The sequence below is a fragment of the Seriola lalandi genome, unplaced genomic scaffold (assembly GCF_002814215.2).
Source record: "Seriola lalandi dorsalis isolate HSWRI2012SDOR001 ecotype SW California unplaced genomic scaffold, Sedor1 jcf7180002054928, whole genome shotgun sequence".
Lineage (NCBI taxonomy): Eukaryota > Metazoa > Chordata > Actinopteri > Carangiformes > Carangidae > Seriola > Seriola lalandi.
Window position 1 is genome coordinate 351,110 of NW_019525480.1, and position 25,633 is coordinate 376,742.

A 25,633-nucleotide genomic window follows, 5' to 3' on the forward strand; every position below is an offset into this window, starting at 1 on the left:
TTTCCATTGGACACAATACTGTTATTGTATGTGAGGATTCATTTGTAATATGTGCTTTCTTTTATTCTTGCAGCTCACATGTGCTGTGGTGCAGTGGATGGATGGGCATCGGTTGAGAAAACAATATATCGGTAAGTGCGGCTCGATCGTGAATGGTGTGCTGTGACTTTTCTTAGCGATTCGAGTAACCATGAAATAAAAAATTCCCATACAGAATGAGCGGGGAGATGTCCTCAAAACGACCAAACCCAGCCCTGTTTGGAGCTCTGCTGCTCGTGGATGTTCATAAAAACGCTCCATAAAAACCATCAACAAAGCAAAGTTTCACAAAAAACTTTATTTCACATTAAAACTGCATTAATTTCAACAATTTACAATCAACTGTAACTCACAAATTAAAAATAGAATACAGGTGTGAATGAAGGTGCAGGTGAACTTCACTGTCACAAGACAAGTTTGCATCATAAAGAGGTGGATAAATCTTATTTAGTAACAAGTATAAATTATAGTAGAGATGTAAAATAATCCTTCATAGCTCAGTGAGGACAGAGCATCAGTCTGACAGGTTGACTGGAAGCTGTGGCAGCCGTCCATAAGTGATGGAGGGAAGGTGCAAATGGTCCAGGAGCCGTTATTCATCATGAGTCTTCGTGTGTGACACAGTTTACATTACGTGTCATACATCAGTGAGTGACGTCACAGGCAGTTTGCCATTTGTCACAGACGGAAAAAACGTTTTTCCACATAATAATTTTTTTTCCACTGTTTTTTTATTTTAACTAATTTTTAAATATTTTTTTTCACAAAAAGAAAAACAGGTTGGCAGATTTTTTTCTAAGTGTCTTTCATCTGGAAAATATCCCCTGCCCCTCGGGGTGTTAATACAGATGAAAAAAAGAAACTTAGAAAAATGATCCTGGCAAAATCAAAGTCCTTGTTTTGTAAGTAGCTTTTTTTTTTTTGGTATAAAAAGTTAGGAGCACCAATTTACAAGGAGCACCTGAACGCAGCTCTGGATCAGTCAGGGCCTGCGACATCTAGCGGTCTGAAGCGGGAACAACAAGCAGCTGCCAGGCGGGTATTTCCAGCGTCGGTGGTGCAGAACCAGCAGCAGCAGCAGCAGCAGCAGATCTTCAGATCCTGGTCTGTCTGTCACGGACAGCCGGTCAGTGAACCCGCACACAGGACACCACAGGCGGCCATGAGCACGACGATCTCCTGAGGAGGAACCTCCATCCACATCCAGAGCGCCCAGTGAGATCTGTCCATCCGGAGCCGAGGAGGAGGAGGAGGGGAGCGGGGGACGCCGAGCACTGCAGCAGACATGCCGGGCCTGCTCCACATCACACTGATCGGTGTGTCTGTTCATATTCTCATTCTTTATTTCGTCCACGCATGAACACGGACAGCTGCAGAGACACGGTCAGTTAAACAGGGAATTTCACAATAAAAGCGAGAAAATCAATTCCAGAGAAATCTTAGGAGACTTTTGAAAACATCACAGGGAGATAAGATCAGTATGAACTCACCGCTGAGCTCCACGTTTAACTCCCTACAAGTGTTTATGTGATAGTTTTATTTATTTATTTTCTAAGGTGTTTATGAACAGTGATGTTGTGAATCCGGGTGGAACCGGCAGGGACGCAGTTTGTTTTAATGAAGCGTTCAGGTTAAATTCTGCAAAGTGGATGATGCTCAGGCTGACACTGTGTGGGAGGCGCGCAGTGCACTTAAATCAGCAGACACACACTGCAGTGTCTGACACACACACACACGCACACACACACACACACACACACGCACACACACACACACAGGCACCAGACATGGCATGAAGAATAATAATTTTCATCATCATCATTAACAGTTAATTTTTTTTTTTTTGCATCGTCATGGATATTCTGATTTATTGCTTATGTGATGAACCACACACCCTTCCTTGTGTTGTGGCTTCTACAGGCAAATCATGATATTTACAATATTTAAGGCTGCAGCCAATGTTTATTTTCATTATTGATTTATTTCTGGATTATTTTTGTGATAAATTGATGAATGGTTTAGACTGTAAAATGAAATCTGTCTTTAAATTCCTTGTTTTTTCACACCAACAGTCCAAAATCTAAAAAATATTCCACGTTCACTGATTTAAAACGGAGACAAGCACCGAATCCTCCCATCACAGAAGCAGGAACCATTGATTTTACAGCACAAATTATTTAAGTAATTAGTCAGTTATCAAAATCAGGGCAGCAGCTAATGATTATTTTCAATATCAATTAATTTACCAGATTGTTTTCGATGTTTTTGATTTCTTTGCTTGAAAAATTACAAAAAGCATTGATCAGTCGTCAAAATTGTAGCTTTTTAATATATTAACTCAGCCCTATTAATAATAGTCATCGTTTTGATGATTGTTAATTTGATGAAAACTGTTTCCGAGCAGATTTCAGGACAGAATTCAGCCACATGAGAAGTTGTGTTTGTTTTTGTGTCTGAGCCACAGACTCACATTTCACATAGAGGTGCAGCTGAGTCTGTGAAGCTACGCCGATGTTTTCATGCTTTTAGGTGTGAACGCAACATCACTGCTGATGAAGGTCGAGAGGAAAATGTTTTATTTTTCATTCTAATGATAAAACATTGAGGTGAACTCTTCCTGCTTCAGGCTGCGTCTCCTGATTAGAAAAGAGGGGAGACATCAGGGTGAGGATGAGTCGGGGTGAAGGGGATTTGGGGGAGGGTCCCTGTCGATAAGCTGATCTGAGGGGTTAAAGCACGGAGAGAGGGGCTTTAGGTCGACCCCCACCTCCCCTCCCAACATATTGTACCCAAAATGAAAACTAGAGACTACACAGGAAAACGTATCAGAATTTATCGCCAATGCGAACTGAAACTGAAGGTGTTTACAGTGTTTATGGCATTTTACAACCATCCTAAGATTATTTTAATTAACTTTCTCCACAGCCTCAGATACAAAGCTGTACCGCAGAAAACAATGCTGTCATAAAACAACCTGCACATGACACGTGTCCAAATATTCACCATAAAACTGACAAACAAACAAACAAAAATACACAATCCAGCATCAACCTGGACATGCAGAAACACAAAAACCAAAATGAAACAAACTAAAACCAACTATAAACAGCATAAAAACAACATGCTAGGCCCACAGCTGGTTCAAGTTGTTTTGCCTTGTTGCAGTTTTAAACACAAATATTAGTTTTCTGCTTCTTTGTCATGATAGGAACAAGGAAACTGCAGACAACAAGAGTTATTAATTAAAATATGTGAATTGTGTGAATCAATCAAATCAATAAAAATGCTTGTTATAATCTTGTACCATTTTTTAGCTTCACAAACAGCCATTCAGTTGAAACATGCAGGAAAATGATCAAATCTAAGGCTAATTAATTATTTTTTATTAATATTTTGCTCTATTAAAATGCCAGAAAAAAGGTTGAAAAAAATGTTATAATTACAGTGTAAAAGCACATAGACACCAAAACATTTTCTTTACATTTAACTCTTAAATATTTACTATATAAACGCATTCAAAGAATTCTCTGCTGCCACAAATATAAATTTTGGGTAGAAAAACAAAATCTTTTATTCGGCTAATTTTAAATGAATCTGATTATTTTGCCTAAAAACAGTCGCATTTAAACGATGCTGACTCTGAAAAATATTGGAATCAGCAGATCGCTAAAAACACAGCAGGAACTTGTTGTCAACAGCTAGCATTTAGCATTTTAGCAATGCAGCTAGCATTTAACATGTTAACCTGCTATTGTAGACATTTTTGCTCTCTAACAGAAAGTTTAGCAACTTAGCCTGTTAGCATGTTAATTTTGCTGTTGAATGCTAACATTACCATTAACTGTCTAATCCTATGTTATCATAAAGATAACAATATTCCTCTATATCATTGTAGAGTACTGTTTACCTTAACTACAAGTTGACCAACCGTGTGTTGTATACACATTTTTAAAGATCCCTATGATTTCCCTCCAGCGACTTCGACCCACAAGCTAACAGAATCAAGCGCACTTTCGAATTCCTTAAACCACTTTTGATTGGATAAATGTACGTATGTCTTTAATGTCAAAAGTTCAGATGTTTCCCTTCATTTTATTTCAATTCAATCTCTCATATTGCTAAAATCTCCAAAATAACATAATCTAGATGTCCTTAATATTAGTTAAGGCCCTATAACAGGTGTACAAGTTCTGTGTAAAAGTTAGCATTGTAGCATGCTACAACTTTGGCATTCTCACATTTGCTAGCAGCATAATGTTTAGTAGGTTAGCTGGTTAGCATCTAACAATTTTCTTGTTGAATGCTGACATTACCATTAGCATTACTATGCTACGTTAGTGCTAAAATCCCAGCAAAATGCCAGTTAGAGTAACTTCAGCTTCCATGTGACGTAATGTGATGTATTTCCATGTGAAACCGAATATGTGAACAGGTTAAAACTTACTTCAAATTCACTGGATTTACTGGATAACTTCTGTATATGTAAGGAGCAGGATGAGTCAGCAAAAACATTTGAATGTTTTCCAGGAAAAGAGAGAGATTTCGTTACAGAAAAAAGCTTTTTAATCCCAAATGTAATTTATTATCCCAATGCTTTAACCTCAAAATAGTGTTGAGGCTGTTGACATTCGATTAAAAGGCCTCTTGTTATGAACTTGTGAGATTTTACATGTAGGAATCGAATAGGACTCATCCTCTGGGGACCGTGAATCCTTGTACAACATTTATTTAGAATCTGTCCAGTAGTTGTCGAGATACTTGAATGTCAGTCTGTTTTCCAAACAGTAGTGAGCGAGCGTCTGTCCAGAGGAGCTTGACTCAGTAAAGCTTTTGTTGCAGCATCACAGAGAGGGAAACTTCTCAGAAACGTCTCCAGGTATTAACATCCTCCATTTTTACTTTGCACTTTGGATTCTCAGCCACAATCGTTTTGGGTTTTTTTTTTTTGTGTGTGTGTGTGTGAAGGCAGGATTTTTCTTCCTACATCTGTGATCTCAGGTTCAGTGTGGTATGATGAACTTTGGGGGGGTATCTCTCCTCCAGCACCTGCTCGTTTCCCCCCGTGGCGCCCGGCTGCCTCGTCGAGCTCAGCGTGGAGCTTATCTGTGTTAAGCTGATAAGGCTAACTCAGCTCTTCAGTCCCTCCGGCTGGATGGACGCTGGAAGACTTTCTGAAGTAATTACGCCGCAAAATTGCCTTTGTAGACAAAAATTTGAAGGTCACTGTGTAGTGCAGGAACTACGGTTTGAAGTATGAGACAGGTACGATTTTATGTGGTTATAATAGTGTTTGGACATCATCACAGTGACGCAGAGACACAGGCTTTATCTGCTTTTGCTGGAGAAGCTTGCAGATGCAGAGAAATGCCAGTATTTCTTGGAAAATGATCATATATATAACTACATGAACCTCAGTTGTCACAGCATCAGTGTCTGACTGATCAGCGACAATCAACTTTGCTAAGCCCACTCTTGTGCAACCTGGAGCTATCGTACAGGAACAAAATATGGTCTGTGGCTCTAGAAGAACTAGAATCACCTCCTCGTGGTCGTATCCCTCCGCCAGTCAGACTAGTTCCAGGCTACATCCCTGTTTGTCCAGAGTCACGTAAAATATGAACCATTTATCTGACTTTTTGTCATATTTGCTGTGTGAAGTCCTGATTAAATGGTGTGGAATGGAAAGTGTTTTGTGAGGTCACACTGACCTTGACCTTTGACCTTTGACCAACAAAATCTAATCAGTTCATCCTTGAGTCCTAGTGAATATTTGTATAAGTTCCGTCAAAGCGTTACTGAGATATCGTGTCGACCTGAAAACAAAATGTCTGCGGTCATCACTGTGCAATGAGGAATTAATCCATCAACCTCTTGTTGATTCGGACGTGAGGGAATCATCACAACACAAAAGTTCAGTTAAACCCCGCAGTTGTCCTCTTTTACCTGACAGGTTTATCCCATCCTGTACGAAAGCTGCTTACGTCAAGGTCCGCCGTGCTTTTCAGGTGAATAAATGAGAAACGCTTAATGTCCACCAACACCTTTTTTTAATCCTCAACAAATCATCCAGCGTGTAAAGGAGAGGTCAGGGAGAACGAATACTGCCAAGGTTCTAGGTTCAGTCACTGTTTATTCACTGGGCTGAACATTTCTCCACCGCTGCATTTATTTTACTGCAAAATATTCCTTTAGAGGTAAATGGTACAAATAACTCTGCCTCAGGAAACAGGCTGCAGGAGTGAGACTGAGGTCGGAGCTTCATCAGCACAAACAGCAACATTTAGTCCAAACGTGTTCAAAGATCAATGAGAGATCAGTGAGTTAATATTGGCTCATTGATTTCCCCCGTGATAAACACGTGCACGAGTTCTGGCTTCGTGTCTCGGCCGAACTCGACTTTCCAAAGCTCAGTTTCTCATCGTTGATCTAGACATAAAGTCAGAGCTCTGTCGCCGGCGAGGATGCGGTTGTTTTTCCTCAGGTTGCTGGAAATGCAAACACACACCTTAATAACGTGGAGTTTCATCAGCACAGAGCTGACTTGAGGATTTTGGGAAGGAGGCAGGTGTTAAAACAACTACAGCACTTCTCCACTGGAGGATGAATCCTTGATCCGTTTCCTCCCTCCTTCCTGCTGTTTGTCCCTCCGTCCTCAACATCCATCCTCTCGCTCCGTGGAGCTGCTCGCTGGACCAGTCACCCACAGGGAGGAGGACATTTTATAGGCCACCGGTTTGTCAACGAAGCACTTTTTAAAGGTGAACTATCTCAGCAGATATCCATGTTGGGATTTAATCAAATAGCTCATTTTATTACCTGATGTTTTTAATGAGGCTGATGATATTCTGTGTTGAAGAGACCGAAGTGATCCTGTGTGGTGTCGTCTGTGTTGTCGGTGCCTTATTTAGATTATTTCTCTGTCATAGAGCTCCACTGTTTAAAATATATTAAAATATATATAAGACTAAAGCTGTGTCCCAATTCAGGGGCCGGGCCCTTCGAAGGTCGCGGCCCGCAAAGGTGTGGCCCTTAGTAAACCGCGAAGCCCGAACCGAAAATGAGACAGTGAAAGATTTTAACTGTGCGTCACCAGCTGTGCTCGGCCTTATCGTTGCGTCGTAAAGCGTCGCTCCTGTCGCCTAGCAACCCTGACAACATGTAACTTTTTTTAAGGCCCTTTTGTTTTAAGTCGTACCGTTCGTTGTTGAAATGAGCTGAAACACAATAGTTACATTTAAAAGTGTAATCCTCAGGCTCTCTGTCCGTGTTGTTTGCTCTTCATTACCGGTGTGCAATGAATCTTGGGATATGTTGGACCACGAAGGATCCACCTGTTTGAGCCTTTGTTGCCCAGGAAAAGAAGGACAGATTTGAAGGAGGGACACAATGGCTCTCCAAGTGCAGCCTCTGAAGGATGTGAGGCTTTATTCATTTAGCTTTGAGCTTAATGCTAACTCCAGCATGCTAACTCCAGCATGCTAACTCCAACATGCTAACTCCAGCATGCTAACTCCAGCATGCTAACGTTCAGGTTCACTAGTTTGGTGTGTTGGGACCGGAACCAAAGATTATTTTCATTCATCAATTCATCCGCCGATGGTTTCTCAATTAATCACTTAATTGTTTTATTCAGTTAAATCATCCTAAAAATTTAGAAAAACACCCATTAAGATTTCCCACAGCTGAATGAAATCTGTTTCCAGATGTCTTGTTTTATTCCATCAATACTCAAAAATCCAAAGAGATTCAGTTTATTCAGTCGTTTATGAGAAAGAAAAGAAGCAAATCTTCACTTTTGAGATGTTGAAAACAGCAAATTTGAAGCTCCTGGATTCTTCATTCAGAGATCAAACAAGCGAAACCACCGAGCAGAAGAACTCAGAGCAAACGAGCTGACAGCTGACTTCATTAAGTTCAGTTAAAATGTCAAAATGCCAGAATAGAGTCGTGAGTGAAGCAGCTCAACAACTGTTCGACTGTTCACCAGAAAGCAGGTCACTCGGTTCAGCATGGGATATTTTTAAAACTAATAACCAAAGTCCTGTCAACAACAGCAGAAATTAACGCTGAAATATCATTGTAGCGTGTTTAATTCCACATGTGAAATTACTGCTGACTGTAAACACTGAACCGCACTTTCACACATTTTTTAGAAAGGATCTAATTGTCTCCAGTTTTCATCTATCCACCAATTTATTTTCCGGTGTGTAATGAACATCAACAACAGCCTCACGAGGCCACAGGACCCGCGCTAGACTTTTATTCTCGTAATTACTCTGTGCCCCTGTTTCTTCTGCGCCCCAGAGTCCAGATGCCATTGCTGCCGAAACTATAAACTGTAATAATAGAGCTGATGAAAAGCATGTTTGAATCAAGGCTGTCCTCAGTGCCCGTGGTGATAACTTCACATACACTCAAGAGAAATATGAAGCAGTCAGGCTCAATTCTTATGGCCCTGTATCATATAATAACTTGTTGATTTTTCTAATTACTAAAACAGTGTACTACGACAATTAGTATGTACTATAATCTGTCCTGCAAAAAGAAAGATTTTGGATTTAAGCATGATAAAAATTAAAATGCAGATATTTTTCATGTTGTTTTTGGAGTGTATTGAAAAGTTTGTGGGAGGAGAAAACCCACGACCTCACAGGGAGAAGATTCAGTCTCCACAGAGAGAGAGAGAGCAGGCGGTCAGGAGATGGAAACTCAACCTTCTTGCTGCGAGGCCACAGTGTGCTGCCCTCTATAAACTTAGCTACGTCTTCTTCAGGGAACTACAGTTCAAAAAGCTGACGAGTCCCTGAAATCCGTTTGTTGTACATATGAGGAGTAGCTGCTCCAACACTGGCCTCGATACGCATCAATGAATCTTCACAGTCTGTGTTCGTGATGTTCCGTGTCCAGTCAGCAGTCATACACCGGACCTGTTCTGGGCCCAACTCTCTAATCGGCCTGAATGCAGCATCTTCGGGTTAATGATGTCAGTTCGCCTCCTGAGTTTCCTGCGGTCGAAGATCTTTCAGCAGTTTGAATCTTGTCTGCTCATCTGATAAAACATAAAGCCTCTTTTGAAAGCGCCTCAGTGCTGCTTCATCCAGCACCCTGGCATCTCCTGACCGCACCCCATCAAACCCAATGAGGAATTCGGTTTTACTGCGACAAATGTGCTCTTGTTCTCCCTCCATCCTTTTAGAAAGCAAGCAGTCCACTGCGTCCATAAAGAAGACAGAGGGCTGTAATTCTCTGGCAGCTGCAGAAATAGAGGCTTTATTCATCCACTTGGGGAAATTCAATTGTCCAGCAGCTCGTCCAGGTCGTGAGTCACGGCCTTATGAGCTTCTCAGACTCTCTAAAATATCTACTGGTCGAACTGGCAGCACTGATGTTGATGAATGTGGCTTTTGGATCAGTTAGCGACGAGATCTCAGGCCGGTGAAGAGCTCAGGTCTGCAATGTCTTCACAGGGGACAGACTCTCCACTGACAGTTTCACTCTCGATCACGTTATATATTGCGACATATTTGCTGCTGAGGTTCGTCATATCCTTTGGTGGCTGATTCACCGGTGCAGGTTTTCCATTCTGGGTCTTTCCCACCTGCGGGGGGGTAACCTTTGGATCAGTGGTAGTCTCAGGTCCTGATGTGAGTGGACACACAAGGCACTGCATGCTGGTTTTTTTACCAACACTACTACTACATGTAGACGCCAGTGTTTTGCCATGATGTGATTTATAACCATTTTATTTAGACGTGTCCTCACACCTCGTCCTGTGATCTCCACTGCTGTTCCCTTTTCAAACGCAGCAATAAGGACAGCAACGGTTGAAGTGACGGCTACGATGCACGTATACATTTCAGCGCGTTGCGTTTAACTCTAACAAGGTTTACTTCACTCCTTCAGAAAACCGAGGTCTTTGTGAGCGTCGCTACAACATGTTGGTTGATATTTGCTTTAGAGACAGTTTAATATCAGATGAGGAGTTTATATAAATGCGTCTGTGACTTCAGCACCACGGACAGCGCCATGGTTTATCAATACTCAGCTCAGTGATGTCGTGGGTTAAGAAGTAAGAAATGTTTATAGGCCCATGACTTGATCTTACACCAGGCTCGTCTGAAGATGGACATGTTGCTTACAGGGACATTTTCTCTGTTATTCTGTTATTTTCTTTTTCAAATTTTCGTCCTCTCCACCTGCAAACACTCGGAGCTGCTGACGTGGCTGTAGACTCTGCAGACGCTGTAATCTCGTTCATTAATTAAACTTTAAAGGAAGTTTCTTGACTTGAGAGTTTGAATTGAAAAAAAAAAGCTTGTGAAAGACTCTTCCCTTCTGTTGGAAATCATTCAGTCAGCAGGAAGGAACTGGTGGATCAGTGCCACCTCAGACTGGGGGGTGGGGGGGAGTTGTTCACGGGCCAGAGAGCTTAACATGCCGCAGACGTGTTTGAGACATGTTGGCAATGATATCATAATCTGCTCAGTCAGCCCCTGAGGTCAGACAGCCATCTGTGGTCCCAGACAGAGAGCATCATGGGACAAAATCCACCGGCGTTCCTTCGTCTCTGTCCTGCTGTTAGCACAGACACGTCTCAACCCACCACGACCCCTCGACATGGAATGACCTCTCGTGCCATGACGTTTAGCCGCCATGCTTGTAGGGCTTATGGGAAATGGTGTTTGTTAAATGCAACAAAAAACATAAACATTATAATTGCAGGTGAACCAAAACATTTATAACCCTCCGTACTTATTAATGGTTTACCAGCATTTATAACTGCATTATTACTGAATAGAGCATAGACATGTTAAAACGTGAATTAGGATCAAATAATATTATACCATAATATTTAATAAATGATTATACTATAATAAGTCTGCAGCTGTAAATGTTAATAATTTATAACTGGATGTTGGTCCAGATCTCCTGCAGGCCTTTTGAAAAGGATAAGTGGTTAAACATCTGAGACGTCCCCCTAACTAATTAAAACAAATTAATTGGAAAAACTTTTAGGTGGCACGACACTGATCTATAAAACAGGAAGTGATTTATTAACCGTTCCAGCTCATAAACCCTGTGGTGCTTCAAACAGCAGCGTTAACAAATGTGCATGAAGCTTCTGATGAATCACTGAACACATGAATAAATGACAAGCAGATAGAAATGATGCCAGAAAATTAAATAAATGGAAGTAAAAGAGCCTGCAGTGACTTTCCAAGGGCGGCCGTGGAGATAAGTTGATGTCAGGGTTTTAACAGTAAATGAAATCACTTTAATGCATAATGCAGACGACAGAGTGCTCTTATCTGTTCTCTCCCTGGGCGGCTGTTTCTCTTCGCAGTGTGTTGAGTAACAAAACAAAAACAACATTAAATCAGGAAAGGGAATTAGTTAAAGTGATTTGATCTGACCTCCCTTAGTTTTTCAGGCTCCATCATTTGTTTGTATGTAGTTTTAAAGGAAACTAAATGTATTAAACTAAGTTAGACATCATCGTCCTGTCTGTTTAGCTTGTGACTCAATATAATGCACTTTAAACAGGTGGAAGGACATTTCAAGTGTTTATTAATGTGCAGTATGTGTCAATAATTATAGCTTCTCCTATAAAGACATTTTGTATTATTACATCTGTATTTTACTATATTCTGAATCATTAACTTTTTATAAAGCAGATTTCTGAGAAGAGTTATAGCTCTTGAATACATTATATTATATTACAGTGCATTATGTACCATTTATTAAAGCCATATTTTCTTCTTCTGTGTTTTATTTGAAGTGTTGATCCATCAGAAGATATAAAAACCATCTCAGTGTAGTTTTACATCTCCTCTCTCAGGCTTCTCTCTGCAGCTCTAGTAACAACAGGTCGGTGAGCCAATCAGAAGAGAGGAGGCTCTGAGCCTCTCTTCTGATTGGCTGACTGTTTCTGAGTGATCCAATAAAAATATAGCAGATTTCAGGTAAAAACACTCAGAGAAACCAAATCCTGCAAGGTTTGGATGGTGGGTCCAGGTGGGCGGGGCTTGGTGACTGCTTTGTTGTGACATCACAAAGTTCCAGAAGTCCTGACGGCTGGTTTTAAGGCTCAGTTTCTGAATACAGGCTGTGTGCATTTCTCTGTGGACTGAGGCTTTGAGACTTTCACAGTATTAATATAGAAGCTAGAGCTGATCTATAATCACACTACACATGGACACAGACCTTTACACTGGAGGAGCTTTAAATGTTTATATTCTTATAAACAGGGGAGGCTAAAGAGATTTTCTTTTTATAATTGTCTGTCAGACTTGGTTAAAAAAAACCTATAGAGAGCTGAAAAATATGCTTTGTCACAATTATATAATCAAAATTACACCTTTTTTTTTAAAGATTTTTTTTATCCATTAATCCATATTAAGGAAAGAAATTAAGGTTGATATTTTGTCTCCATAAAATTGTTGGTAGCAATTATTATTATGGATTTCATCTTATTGTTCCACAGTCGCAGAGCGCACTATATCGTCTGTTTTAGATTATATGTGAGTTTATTCTGCTGAATATAATTTCCTCTGGAGGATCAACAACATTTCATTTCCAATGAAAGAATTGATCCAGTATCAGAGGTTTTTCAATGTAACAGGACGTTGTGGTTCACAGTAATATCATGTTTAAAGTGTTTCTCCTCTCTTTCCCGTAGCTCTTCTGGCCAGCTGTGATGCCTTCAGACTGGGTTCGTCCCAGCGTGTCATACCCCTCAGTCCCCCTGCGGCCCGTCTGTTCCAGGATGAAAACCCAGCCCTGCCTCAGTTCATCCAGGAATTAGTCAGAACCAAACGCCACTCGGTCCACGAGTTAGTGCGAGCCCAGCCTCATTTGGTTCACGACATGGGCTGGCCCGAGATTCATGAAATATCCCGTTCCCAGGCCCAGACGGACTCAGCAAACGCCTCACAGTTAAACCCATCGTCCTCTGCAGGTCAGGACGTAGCCAGGACCGCACCCGCCGTGGATGAAAACCTGGATGTGGAAGACGAGATGGAGGTGAGGGTTCGTTTGAAAGGGTCAATAACCAAGTCAGTGGTTCCTGTGCCTCAGAGCACGTCTTATTTTAATGATGACGCCTGAACATTCAGCACTGAACTGAAACATGTAGGAAGCTCCATTTTTCTTTTTGGTTCAATAGGGGAGAGATCACTGGTTGATTCATGAATTAATTCTTCCTGTTGCCAACCAGCTCAAATGTTCTGTCCGAAGGGAGATTTAAAATATTCTTGAAACATTTAAAAACATTATTTTTATAAATGCATCACGTCTGCAGCCCTTCCATGACCCACAGGCTGGGAACCACTGAGCTAAGTATTATAAGTAGCATGCTAACCAGCTAGCCCCTCACCCGTCCTGTCCTGTAATACCACTCTGTACCTCAAGAGGTTGATAGAGAGCGTCCACTCTGCCCTCAGTCCCACATGAGAGGATGAAGACGTATAGTCACCACCACTACATCCTCCCAGTCTCTCTAACTGGGCAGACTGGGTGTGGCATCGTCGTCAGTCTAACAAACAACCAACCGGTTACATTCACATAATCAGACTGTAAGGTAACCCCCGTGTGGAAAACATTGTTCCTTCATCCATCTTGTATGTTTCCACCCATTTTATTTCTATATACTTTTTAAAGGCATTAATTAATGTAAATGAACTAATGAGCGATTCGGTAAAGAGCCTGTTGGAGCAGAGATCAGATATAAAACCACATCTGTTTGATCTGCTTCAGAACAAAGTTAGAGTCTGCTGTTAAAGCTACAAACATATATCTGTCTCAGTGTCAGTATCTCTGTGCTCTCAGCGTATGGTTCATCTGGTGGCGCCGCAGGATGCAGAAAGATACAGGGGACAGCCGGACGCCGCCGACCCAGAGACGGAGCTCTTAAGTGGGCCAGGAGCTGGCGACGTCTCCCAGGAGGCCTCTGGCTTCTACGGAACGGACATGGAGGACAGAGACAGAGGAGAGGAGGGAGGAGAGGACCGAGAGAGGAAAGGGGGAGAGGAGGAGTGGGAGAGAGAGGAGGACAGAGAGAGGAGAGGGGGAGACGCCAGAGGAGAGGAGGAGGAGGAGGAGAAGACGGAAGGGATGGACGATCAAGATGCTTTAGAGGCCAACCGCACAACGCCGGATCTGGACGCTCTGATTGGTTAGTAACACTTATTCTCCTTACAGAACTAAATCAACACACCCTCAGGCGACCATATTGGCTCCTCAGCTCTCTGTGCATCACTCCAGGATTCAGTCACAAACTGCTGTTGCTGTGCAACGGGAAGTTACATCTCGTCTGAGATCCTGCAGACGCCCGTCGTCTGCCCCGAGTTATGAAATGTTTGCCCAGAGCAAAACCAGTACAGACCGTGCTGCTCTGCTCTTTATCATCGCTGGACAAACATGAAGTCAGCTGTTCTTGCTGTGGCTGGAACAATCTGGAGATATTGAGATTAAATGTTGATTGATTGCCCGAGGGAATCCTTGATTAATTCTTTCAGGGCGGAGAGAGTGAGATCACCAGGATACCGGTGAAAGTACAGCCCAATCCTTTTAATTTTTAGCCACGCTAGCAGCATGGATCTGTAGTGATGGCAGTATATTAAAGGCTCAGGGTTTTCATCTAGGTCTAAAATGTAGTTTGCTAAATGTAACGTAACATTTGTTCATGTTAACTGAGTTTTATTTAGCTTTATTTAGGTTTTGGTGCTGCAGAATTAATCAAACTTTCTCCTCCACATTCAAAGCTAAAAGGAAACACACACACACACACACACACACTCAAACATGTGTTTTTGACATGTGCCTTTGTGTCTCACAGGCTACAGTCCATCTCTCCACCCCTCCAGCTCCAAGCAGCCCAGCAGCATCTCCTCCCCAGCTGAGGTGCATGATTCTGGGCCACAGGAGCACCGTGCGTCCCCGGTCCTGGAGGTGAGGACAGAGAAAGTAGTTGTGTAGTTAAACAGTATCATCTGCAGAAAGATTAAAAACAACTTTGGAAAGGTAGAGGAACTTAAACTTCACACATAATTAGCAGAAACTTAAGTCTTACAAAAATAAACTCAACCAGGCGGAAATCATTTTATAATTTGAGTCGTGCAGTGATTCTTTGAGTCACGGATATAAGCCTGTTCTCAGTGACAGTGCTATTTTGTTTTTGTTTCTGTTCTTTCTGCTGCAAAATAAAGTCAGTTTTTAACATCACACACATACACACACACACACACACACACACACACACACACACACAGGACTTTGAGGCGTCAGTTTGCTTCAAACACTGTGCTTATAATCGGATTATCCAACAAGCGTCTGAAACCACTTCCCTCCACACACGTTGGAGCTGCTGCAGACAGGTTTTTGTATCTCAGGTTTGTAACCAGGTGTGTGGAGCGACTGAGACAGGCAGCATCTGGACCTTTCTCTCTGGGTTGCCATGGTTCTGCACTGATCTAAGTGCACTAAAAGCTCTAATTGTAACCGCAGAGAGACAAAAAGTAAAGACATGGAAGTGTATTCATGTGAAAATGTTCCCCTTTATTACTTTAAGAAGCTTTTTATGAGCAGGTGCCTTTGAATGTTAATCATGTACGGACGTGGAGCAGCAGGGTCGATGGAAATCAGCAAGGACGATATGAAAAAAGAGGAATCATCAGCCACAGTTGGACTTTAATTGGATCGTAGTAAATCAGATGTAATCCAGGGCTCACCTACTAACCTTTTGCTGGATAATTTAATTAGTCTTTAACTGATTTATGGGATTAGTGGTGTTTCTTTGGCCCATTATCGACTCAGCGAAACAAGATAATGGTTCTTCTCCCACTTCATCTCTATTAAACCTCCAATTTACAAATGAATGGAAGCACACAGACGAGTCTTTGGGTCTTTTCACGTCAATATGAATAAATCATGTTATTACTACACGCTTCCTTTCAGTGATGATCACGACCTCTTCACCACACGCTACCAGGAATATTACTGACACCAGTTCCACTGCTGCTTCTACTTCTAGTCAAAACTTAACTACCCGTGTTTCACCACGATCAGCCTTAATATTACAAGTTCCACCAGAGCATCAAATATTGTGACTGTTATTATTCATATAGAAGTGACACAGTTTGGTTACATCTCTTACCACTGACCAACAGAAAAAAACAGACAGACAAACAAACAAATGCAAATCTGAGTCGCAGGATGAGTCATAACGTTTGATACCGTTTTACAGGAAGAGAAAATACATTGATTTTGATGTAAAAATATTCAAATAAGTATTTTTGACATATATTTGGAATATAAGAAGATAAATGAACAATTAACACGGAGACTCAGGATCAAAACTATAATACAATATTTTTCATTTCATGAGGCTGTTTTAAAAATTTAAATTTGAGTGGTATAAAAAGTCTTTTTAATTATACAAAATCTTAAATTTTTAAATGACATCTGTGCCCGTGAGAAATCACACCGAGGATTTAATGTTGGGTATTTGAATATAAAAACCAGCTACAGTTTCTGTCTTTACGGAGTCTCCACACGTCCCCTGAAGGTGCCAGGATTTGGGAAGTAAACCAGTCATTTACAGATGAAGCTAAGCTAAAGACTCGCTACATAAGAGACATTTATTGTACATTTGTTCTATGGAGATCGTTATCAATATTGGAAAAATAATGATAGTAATCATGTTAAAAAGGTCTTGTAAAGCTTTATATTTGAGTGTGCAGAGGTTCTGGATGGGAAACCACCGCTGACACCTTGAGCCGTCACCACCGGCGTGACTGCGTCTCCCTGTGACCTGGTGTCGTCTGTCACGCAGGTGGGTCCTATAGAACGAGAGCTGTGGGAGGCAGAGGGGGAGGAAGACGTTCAGTCCAGTGGTTATGGAGTCGTTCACTCCTCCATCACTACGACTAGTACGACATCTACTGCGGCTGCTGCTTCTTCTTCTACTGCTGCTGCTGACGCTTCGGGAACCGCCACCCCTGAGACCGACACTGGCACAGACTTTGGGCTGCTGGAAAGTTACACAACAGGTATATGAAATTAAATTTATTTACTGATTACAGTGTCTCTGTAATAAGCTTATTATTATAAAGTATCAGGTTCTACCTTTTCTACAGATGAGAATGAGGATGAAGACAGAAGGAGGGAGGAGGAAGAGGAAGAGGACGAAACAGGTCTGACACACACAGGTGTATTCAACCAGAATCCCACTGTACCTGAGGTCGGCGTGGCTCCCAGCAGAGAGCCTCTGCAGCCCAGCGTGGAGGAGGACGAGCAGCTGGAACAGCGAGAACACGAGTTCAAAGGTGAGAAGGCTCTTAAACACTAAATTATTACAATATAGAACTTAGTATCACCTCCTCGTGGTCGTATCCCTCCGCCACTCAGACTAGTTCCAGGTTACATCCCCGTTAATCCAGAGTCAGAGAAAATATGAACCATCTGTGTGAAATTTTGTCATAATTGCTGCGTGAAGTCCTGATTAAATGGCTAAAAAGTGTTTTACTGAGGTCACTGTGACCTTGACCTTTGACCTTTGACCGCCAAAGTCTAATCAGTTTGCCCTTGAGTCCAGGTGAAGGTTTGTGCAAAATGTGAAGAAATTCCCTTGAAGAGTTCTGGAGATATTGCGTTCATGTTTTGTGAGGTCATCATGACCTTTGACCTTTGACTTTTAGCCACCAAAATCGAATCAGTTCATCCTTAAATAGTAGTGAATGTATGTGCGAAATTTGACGAAGTTCCGTTGAGGCGTTACTGAGATATCGTGTCCACGAGAATGAGACGGACGGATGGATAACCTGAAAACAATATGGCGGCTCTATCTGTGACCGGTGTGGAGGAAATAACAAAATGGCGACCGACCGGAGAATCGATATTACGAAAGGTCGAAATGACAGTCAGTTAAATCAGTTCACTGTAAACTGATTCTGTCCGTGTTTGCTCAAGGAGACGGAGGCGCGGAGGTGAAGGAGGAGACGTTGAAGAAGACGACGAGACTCGGACACATCGTCCCGCTCACCACGGGCCCCTCCCCGACCATCAGCTTCACCGACCCGTCCTGGGATTGGCTGGAAAAGACCACGCCCCTGCAGGCCAAGAGGTCAGAGGTCAGCGGCGCCGGGGTCACAGCGGTCTTCTTACCGGTCAGTCATGTCGATGAACTGGAGAAGGTATATCAGGTACGTTAACACCTCAGAGGACGTCACAGGAGGAAGTGGACAATAAACACATTTATTCCAGCTCACGTCACGTTGCTTTCTGACTCAGGTGGTGTGTGTGGACTGGAGTGAGCTGGCTGGACGGGGGTACGTCATCCTCAACATGACGCAGAACTTGAACTGTGTAAGTACAAGGAAATAAAAATGGCTGCTGCCTTCAGGATTTTAAAAGAGCTATTTGTAAGTTTTTGTTCTTGCTACAAAGCTAGCGTTAGCATTTACAGCTGTTTACTTACCGGTCTAGAAATAACGTTGTGAGTTCAGCATCAAACTTCATTCCTTTACTCACTAACATCTGTCTCCAGAGGTGGCGAGCAACACCTGTCTTTCTCCTGGGGTTAGCATGCTAACCAGCATCCCGAGTCACTGTAGCTTCCTGAAGCAACTTCTCAGAGGACGTATTATAACCTCTTGTCTTGTACCGTCCTTTTCAGGCGGTTTTTTAAGTCCCCGCCAGAGTCTGATTCACAGCCCGAACAAACCACATGAAACGTTTTCTCAGACACAGTCAGAGCCAGAACTAAAGGACATGAAGGACTTCAGCTGAGCTACACAGACAGAACTGCACAGTGGTTTTGTGTGTGCGGTACTGATGGAGGACGGACCTTCACTGTGGGGTCTGTTGCCATGGCAGCAGCACAAACCCTCACTGAGGTGACCTCAAGTCTGTTACGGCAACACAGACGTAGTCTGAGCATCTCATCCTCTGTTTTACCTTTAATACAGACAAGAAGATGTTTTGTACCTGAGACACTTTTTGATAACATGTAGGAAAATGTGTGTGTGTGTTTGTGTGTGTGTGTGTGTGTGTGTGTGTGTGTGTGTGTGTGTGTCTGTGTGTGTGTGTGTGTGAGACAGGAGGAGTTCCGTGTAGACCAGGGCGTGCGGTTGTTGAGGATCATGGAGCAAGTATTTGCTCGAAGGATGAATAGCCCCGAGGGATCATGGGTACTCTACCTCAGCAAGCCGACACACCAGCAACACCAGCTGCTGATGAACGTGGCCTCTGAACAGGGTACACACACACACACACACACACACACACACACACACACAGTTTGAATTTTGAGTTTATTTTCTCGGGTTAAAATCAAATAAAAAAATGCAAACAACAATGAAAATCTGAGAAAAAAGTCCCAGATGAGTTTTATATATATGGCTGATGTTCAACAGGAGCTTTGTTTTTACATTACGGCCTAACTGTAAATAAAAATGTATATTTCTCGAGTTTGGAACGACCTGCCCGAGGAGAGACGGCTAGCTGAATCAGTAACTTCTTTTAAATCACTTCATAAAACTCATTTTTATTGACGATGACGTCTTTTTATCGTCTTTTTATCACCTTCATATCACTCGTTTATTGCTTTTACTGTGTTTCCAGGCGTGTGTGTTTTTATACAACATCTGCTCCCTCTTATTGTCCTTATCTATAATTAATTATATTATATTATACCGTATATTATTATATATTAGTCCTCAGTCTGTAACTCGACCTTATTTCTGTCCTGCTTTTGATTCGTTTGTCAAAACAACTTGTTTCTTAAAGGTGCTATATAAATAGAATTATTATTATTATTATTGTTAATATTATATGATTTTTTTCTAACCTGAAAAACATATGAGCTGAACCTGTTTTCAGGTGGTGTGGTGTCTGCAGGTAATCCTCTTCATCACAGCCTGAGATGTGAAACAAGGGGCCAAAAATCAATATCAGCAAATTCTATCTCAACTAGATTCTGGACAGTAAGAGAACGATATTCAGTAAAGAAGAAATCAGTCTGAAACAATAAAAGTAAAGGGAGACAAAAGCAGGATTTTAAATAGTGAGGGGGATCATTTCCCTCGTGTAACTGACTGAACACTGATGCAGCTCATGTCGAAGCAGTTTCCTTAATTAATTTGATAAATAGACAAAAATAGATTGTCTGACGTCGCTCTCGGTTATTTTCAGCAGCAGAAAACCTTCAACAGTCTGAGACGTCTGCAGCGGACGTCGGCTTTTAGTGTCGGACAAAAAAACAAAAAGATATCAAGGAGATCTTTCAAGAAGAAGTTTGCTCCGGTGCATGCAGCCTGGTTAACTCAGCTGCTCATATGCTGAATATATTCTCACATATATGTGTGTAGTCTTTCATATACACACATGTGTTTATATACAAAATAACACTGTGTGTGTGTTGTGTCTTCCAGGAGTGATCGCTACCAAGGACGTGCTGGACATGTTGGGACAGATCAGGAAGAGTCTGAATAAGGTGTGATGATCTGTAAATGACTCTCACAACAAATGAAAGTAGAGATTACATATAAAACACTTTGTGATTCCTGCCTGGAGCGTAAAGGCTTCTTGCCTAAAGAAAGGATGCGGCTCTCTCGCTTCCTTCCTGAATATTTTTAGAGAGCTGAGCTAAACGTGACAGAGTTTAAAAATATTCCAGCTTTTAGCGAAAAGCTCAGCAGGATTCAAACTGGTTTATTAGCTGTAAAGCAACGACAGGAAACAGGAACAGGCTTCATCACAGTGTCTCTCATCGGGGCCTGGAGGCCTCAAACATTTACTCATGTGCCACTCCTCCGCTACAGCTCAGCGAACATAATGTTAGTTTTATTCCACCATGTTCGTCTTGAGCAGCTACAACAGCAACATGCTACATGTTTAATCAATGCATCCTTATCAATAATCTAATATTATGTCATAGGAAGTATTGTATCAGTCACAGGGGAGATTTTTTTCTGCAGAAATGCTGGAATTTTAACTTCTGATACTTTAAGTACATTTAGCATTACAATACCAAAATGTCCAATTTGAAAACCCTAACATATAACATCAACTTTACAGCACATACAGTATTATTCATCCCTCGCCAGCCCAAGCCCCCGTCGCAGAGTCCCGCACATTAAACAGTATTTCTTCCCTGGAGTTTTACGGAGAGGAGCTGGAAGTCAGGTTTTACATTCAGGAACGAAAGAGTGAGGAAAGAAATCAATAACAAAGGAAGGGTTTATAAATGGATAACCTACTGTAGTCTGTATTACTGACAAAAAACCAACTGAACGACAGAAAATAAATATAGAAAATAAAGGGGAAATCAATCCTTAATTTGGCTGAAGTGTTCTAGGAAAGGTTCCCATATCTTCAGGAACTGAGAAGCGGATCTTTTCAAGACTAGAGCAGGAAATAATGTCCCCCAGTGACTGAGCATGGCTGGGCGGGGCAGCGTCCCTCCATCTAAATAATACTGCACGCCTGACGCAAACACAGCGTGTGGTGTTAATTTGGAGTCAGGCGTTCTTCATTTCCTCCAAAAACACCAAAAAGTGCGACGGGGTGGGGGGTTGGATTTGTAATGGACTATTTATAAGCCTTGTTAATATCCAGATAAAGTGCTGTGTGTGTGTGTGTGTGTGTGTGTGTGTGTGTGTGTGTGTGTGTGTGTGTGTGTGTGTTTGCCTCCTCAGGTCGGCATCCAGAACTACAGTGCAGCCGGTAGTTGTCCGTCTCGGCCCAGTCAAACACGCAGCGACTACGGCAAGCTGTTTGTGGTTCTGGTGATCATCGGCTCCGTCTGCATGGTCATCATCACATCTGGATTTATATACATCTGCTGGCAGAGACGGCTGCCTGCAACTAAGACTACGGTCAGTAAACACACGTCTTTTAGCTGAAGAGGCCCAAACAGTTTTTGTACCAGGCTGTAAACATGTTTATTTCTGCTGTAAAGTTTTAACATGGGAGTCTATGGGGACTGACTCACTGTTGGAGCCAGACTCTAGTGGTCGTTAGAGGAACTGCAGGTTTTGGTTCTTCACTGCTCTCTGACCTCGCAGTTTCGTGCCGAGGAGCTTCACTTTGTGGAGAACGGTTGCCATGACAACCCCATGCTGGACGTGACCAACGACGGCCAGCCCGAGATGCAGGAGAAGAAGCCGAGCGCCAACGGGCTCGCGGGGGGAGGAGAAGGAGGCAGGGAGGATGGCAGTCGCTGGCAGGTGATGGGATGACTGGTTTTAGTGGATTTACTGGGAGAAACAAAGATGACCAGATGGATGAGTCAGTAAAGTTTCAGGTTGGTTTGGAAAACCTTAAACTCTTGAGTGTCTCTCATCTTGTCTTTGTTTTTTTTCAGGTGTTTGTCAATCAAGCAGCGACTGAGGAGGAGGAAGAGGAGCAGGACACACATCTCTGATGGACAAAGAGGAAGAGGAGACAGGTCATGAAGGATGGCCATCTTTGATGATAAGTGGAGCCTAGAGAGGAGAAGAAGAAGCAGGAAGTCTTCAATGGAGAGAGGGTAACAGAGAAGAGGAGAAGGAGTTGGTGGGAAGGGGAAGGTATAAAACCCGAGTCCAGTCAGAGTCGAGCTAGGATTGAGGAGCACAGCAGGAGGAGTCACTGGTATCATCTTAGACACTGAGGTAAACATCACAGACTTGGAATTCATGGAAAGACAATAAACTTGCCGATCTCCAAGACGTCGACCTCTGGACTTCAGATAATGTCAGATCCCTGTTAGTGTGCCTTATGCTTTTAGCTTTTAGCTGTGTGGCTGCACGAGACAATTTAAACATGAAACTAACATAAAGCGTCTTCAATCCACCTTAAATGCTTGAGTGTAAAAGCGGTGAAGTTCGGTTGTTGTATTGTGTCACAGCCGGTCCTGACGAGAGCGGGAACCTAAAATAATTTCAAACATTGAAGCACAATTACAGCCGCGGAGACGGTCAGTGGTTTTACACCAGTGTCTAACATCAGCGACTCCTCTTAGCTCCTCCTCCGAATCACTGAACAGGAAGTACGGCCTGTAGCAACTTTGAAAGTAAGGTTTTGGCACTTTATTGATTCCTCTTGGAAATAGTGACTATCATCGTTAAAATGCTGCATCATGTTAAATGTATTACATAAAGTGATTGAAATATCTCTATTTTGCTTATAGGAATGGTTGTAACCGCTGAGGATGTTTACCGTACACTCTACAACAAAGTCATGTGATTGATATACTTATGTGCTGTTTAGCCTAATATGCTTTTTTTTTCCAGTAGCGTTTGAATGGCTGCTCTATGCTCCTGGCTAAAATCTTGAGGCGATGACACGTGGGCGACATTTAGAGGCCTGAAGCATGAAAACAAAGCTAGTCACAGTATCCAGTTAAAGATACTGAACCCCGAGTCCAAGTCGAGCCCCGAGTCTTCAGTGTTTTAGTGTTAAATGTCAAAGTCAGAGTCAGAGGACGTGACCGAGTCACCGGGGATTTATCTGAATCACTACGGTCATGTCCGAGTCACGTCTGTGATTTGAGTCTTTTTTTGTTATTAAAGTCACGTCTCAGTCCCGCCAGACCACCACAGCCATGTTCGAGTCACTACGGTCATGTTTTATGTCACGGACTGAGTCAGTAAAGTCATGTTCGGGTCCCTCGTATCACCCACAAGTCACTGCGATCATGACTGAATCATTACAATCATGTCTGAATGCCTTTGGTCATGTCTGAGTCACTACGGTCACATCCGAGTTACCATGGTCACGTTTGAGTTGCTACATAATAATGCGATGATGTTTGAGTCACGGTTGTCATGCCCAGGTCACATGCTCATGCCAGAGTCATTAAAGACGTGTACAAGTAACTACAGCTGCTTTTCTTCTGGTGACATCAGGCTTTTGTCAGCAATGGAAAAGGGAACAATCAGCATTCACACCTGAGTCAAATCACTTGTGATGTAAATCCAACATCTGGGTGGACACGATCACATCCTTCTGTAACGTCTTTCGAAGCACTGACACTGTAAACACACCTGTCACCTGTCCAGCACGGTAACACCAGAAACACTGCAGCTACACCTTCCTCAGAGCGCGAGCTGCAGCCCCAAAATAAATTTTAAAAACACCCTATGACACATTGAAGCGTCTCACACGGAGGCTCCGACACTTTTACAGTGGAAAAAGGGTCAATCTGCTTTTATTAGCAGGTTTAACTGCGTTTAGAAAACCTGCGTGTACCCGCTAATATTGATGGAAAAAGGGAATATGATTCTGACCATGTCTTAGTCATCGCAGTCGTGCTGGTTAATACAGTCATGTCCAAATTATAAATATATAAATATAAGGAGTTACATGCTAACTAGCACCATAGCATACTAAACAGCTACGTCAGAGCGCCCACAGACTTCAACAGCGTCCTTGAACGTTCGGCCAGAGCGTTTTTTGGGGGTTTTTTTTTGCTCTCGCCACTTTCGGTCTGAACACAGTCATAATCTGACTGATTGATTAACCAACAGTGAAGTCCAAACTGAGTTGCACATAATTTAAAGTTATAAATTAGGTAAGTTACTTATACTGGGCGCCAATTATGAAACACTGACTAGTGACCAAACTCATAACACAGGTGGTGACATCCCACATCAGATGGACATAATTATTTCAGATAAATGTGTCTGATTCTCAGTAAGAGGCGTTCGCTGACTCAAGTCACTGCTCAGTTAATTGGAACGGAGATAGACAATTTGCAGCAGCTATTTTTTTATTGTTTTTTTAATTTATATTCGGTTTTTAACATTGATTTTGTCGCTGCAGCTGTCAGTCTCTGTTCCTCTTACTGACAGTATTGCCCATCCGCATTTCATCGAGATGTTGCCTGTGTTTCGGCTCTTTTACTCTAACTTTTCTCTATGTAACAAAACTGTATATGGCTTCACTATAAACTACGCTGATTGATATGCACTTTGCCAGCTAAGCAAGATTTATGAAGCGGTCAGGACAGAGCTGGGACTCCTGAGTACCTTAAATGTAGATTAACTGTTTCAGAGAGCACAAGACAAAAGGCAGGACACAGTCCCCTCGTCCTCCACTGGAAGACAGAATAGATGAGCATGTAGCTTTCAGCACTGCAGCGAGCATCAATATAACAAAACATACAGCCTCTGTTTCTTTTATTTGCTGAAGGAGAGAATTTGAAAGACAAATTTTGTTGGTAGAAATCAACTGAACTGGACCCTGAACAGATTGTGATCCTTTAAATTAGTCAGCACAGATGTTATTTCTTTTCAGAATCTGATCTCAGCCTCATGTATGTTTGCATTTGTTAGCGGTGCTAGTGTAAGTCAATGGGCATTCAGTTGTAGCAAAAAAACAAAAGACCCTTTGTTATAAAGAAAAGTTTCCTGGTAGGGTTTGTAACCAGGTTTTTGTCCAACATTTTGTTGAGTTTTTATTCATTCACCCCAGGTATTGTATTTCTTTTAATTCACTTTACAGATCTTTTTTGTATGTCTCTTTATATAAATTTTGATTACATATCGTCTCACTCTTTTGGTTGTCAGTGTAATGAGTTCAATGTGAGAAATAAAGTTTGGAGAAAACGTGA

At 42.1% G+C, this 25,633-nt stretch overlaps 1 protein-coding gene across 1 annotated transcript; it reads left to right on the forward strand.

Moving 5' to 3' along the window:
- Positions 1–1,040: 1,040 nt before the first annotated feature.
- On the forward strand, positions 1,041–25,633 carry podxl2 (podocalyxin-like 2). The gene is made up of 13 exons (XM_087170101.1): positions 1,041–1,355; positions 12,719–13,062; positions 13,867–14,212; positions 14,876–14,988; positions 16,871–17,087; positions 17,175–17,363; positions 18,007–18,239; positions 18,328–18,402; positions 19,137–19,293; positions 20,469–20,530; positions 21,735–21,914; positions 22,104–22,265; positions 22,403–25,633. Exons 1-13 carry the CDS (start codon positions 1,325–1,327, stop codon positions 22,460–22,462), a joined length of 2,169 nt encoding a protein of 722 aa, XP_087026227.1. The 5' UTR covers positions 1,041–1,324; the 3' UTR covers positions 22,463–25,633.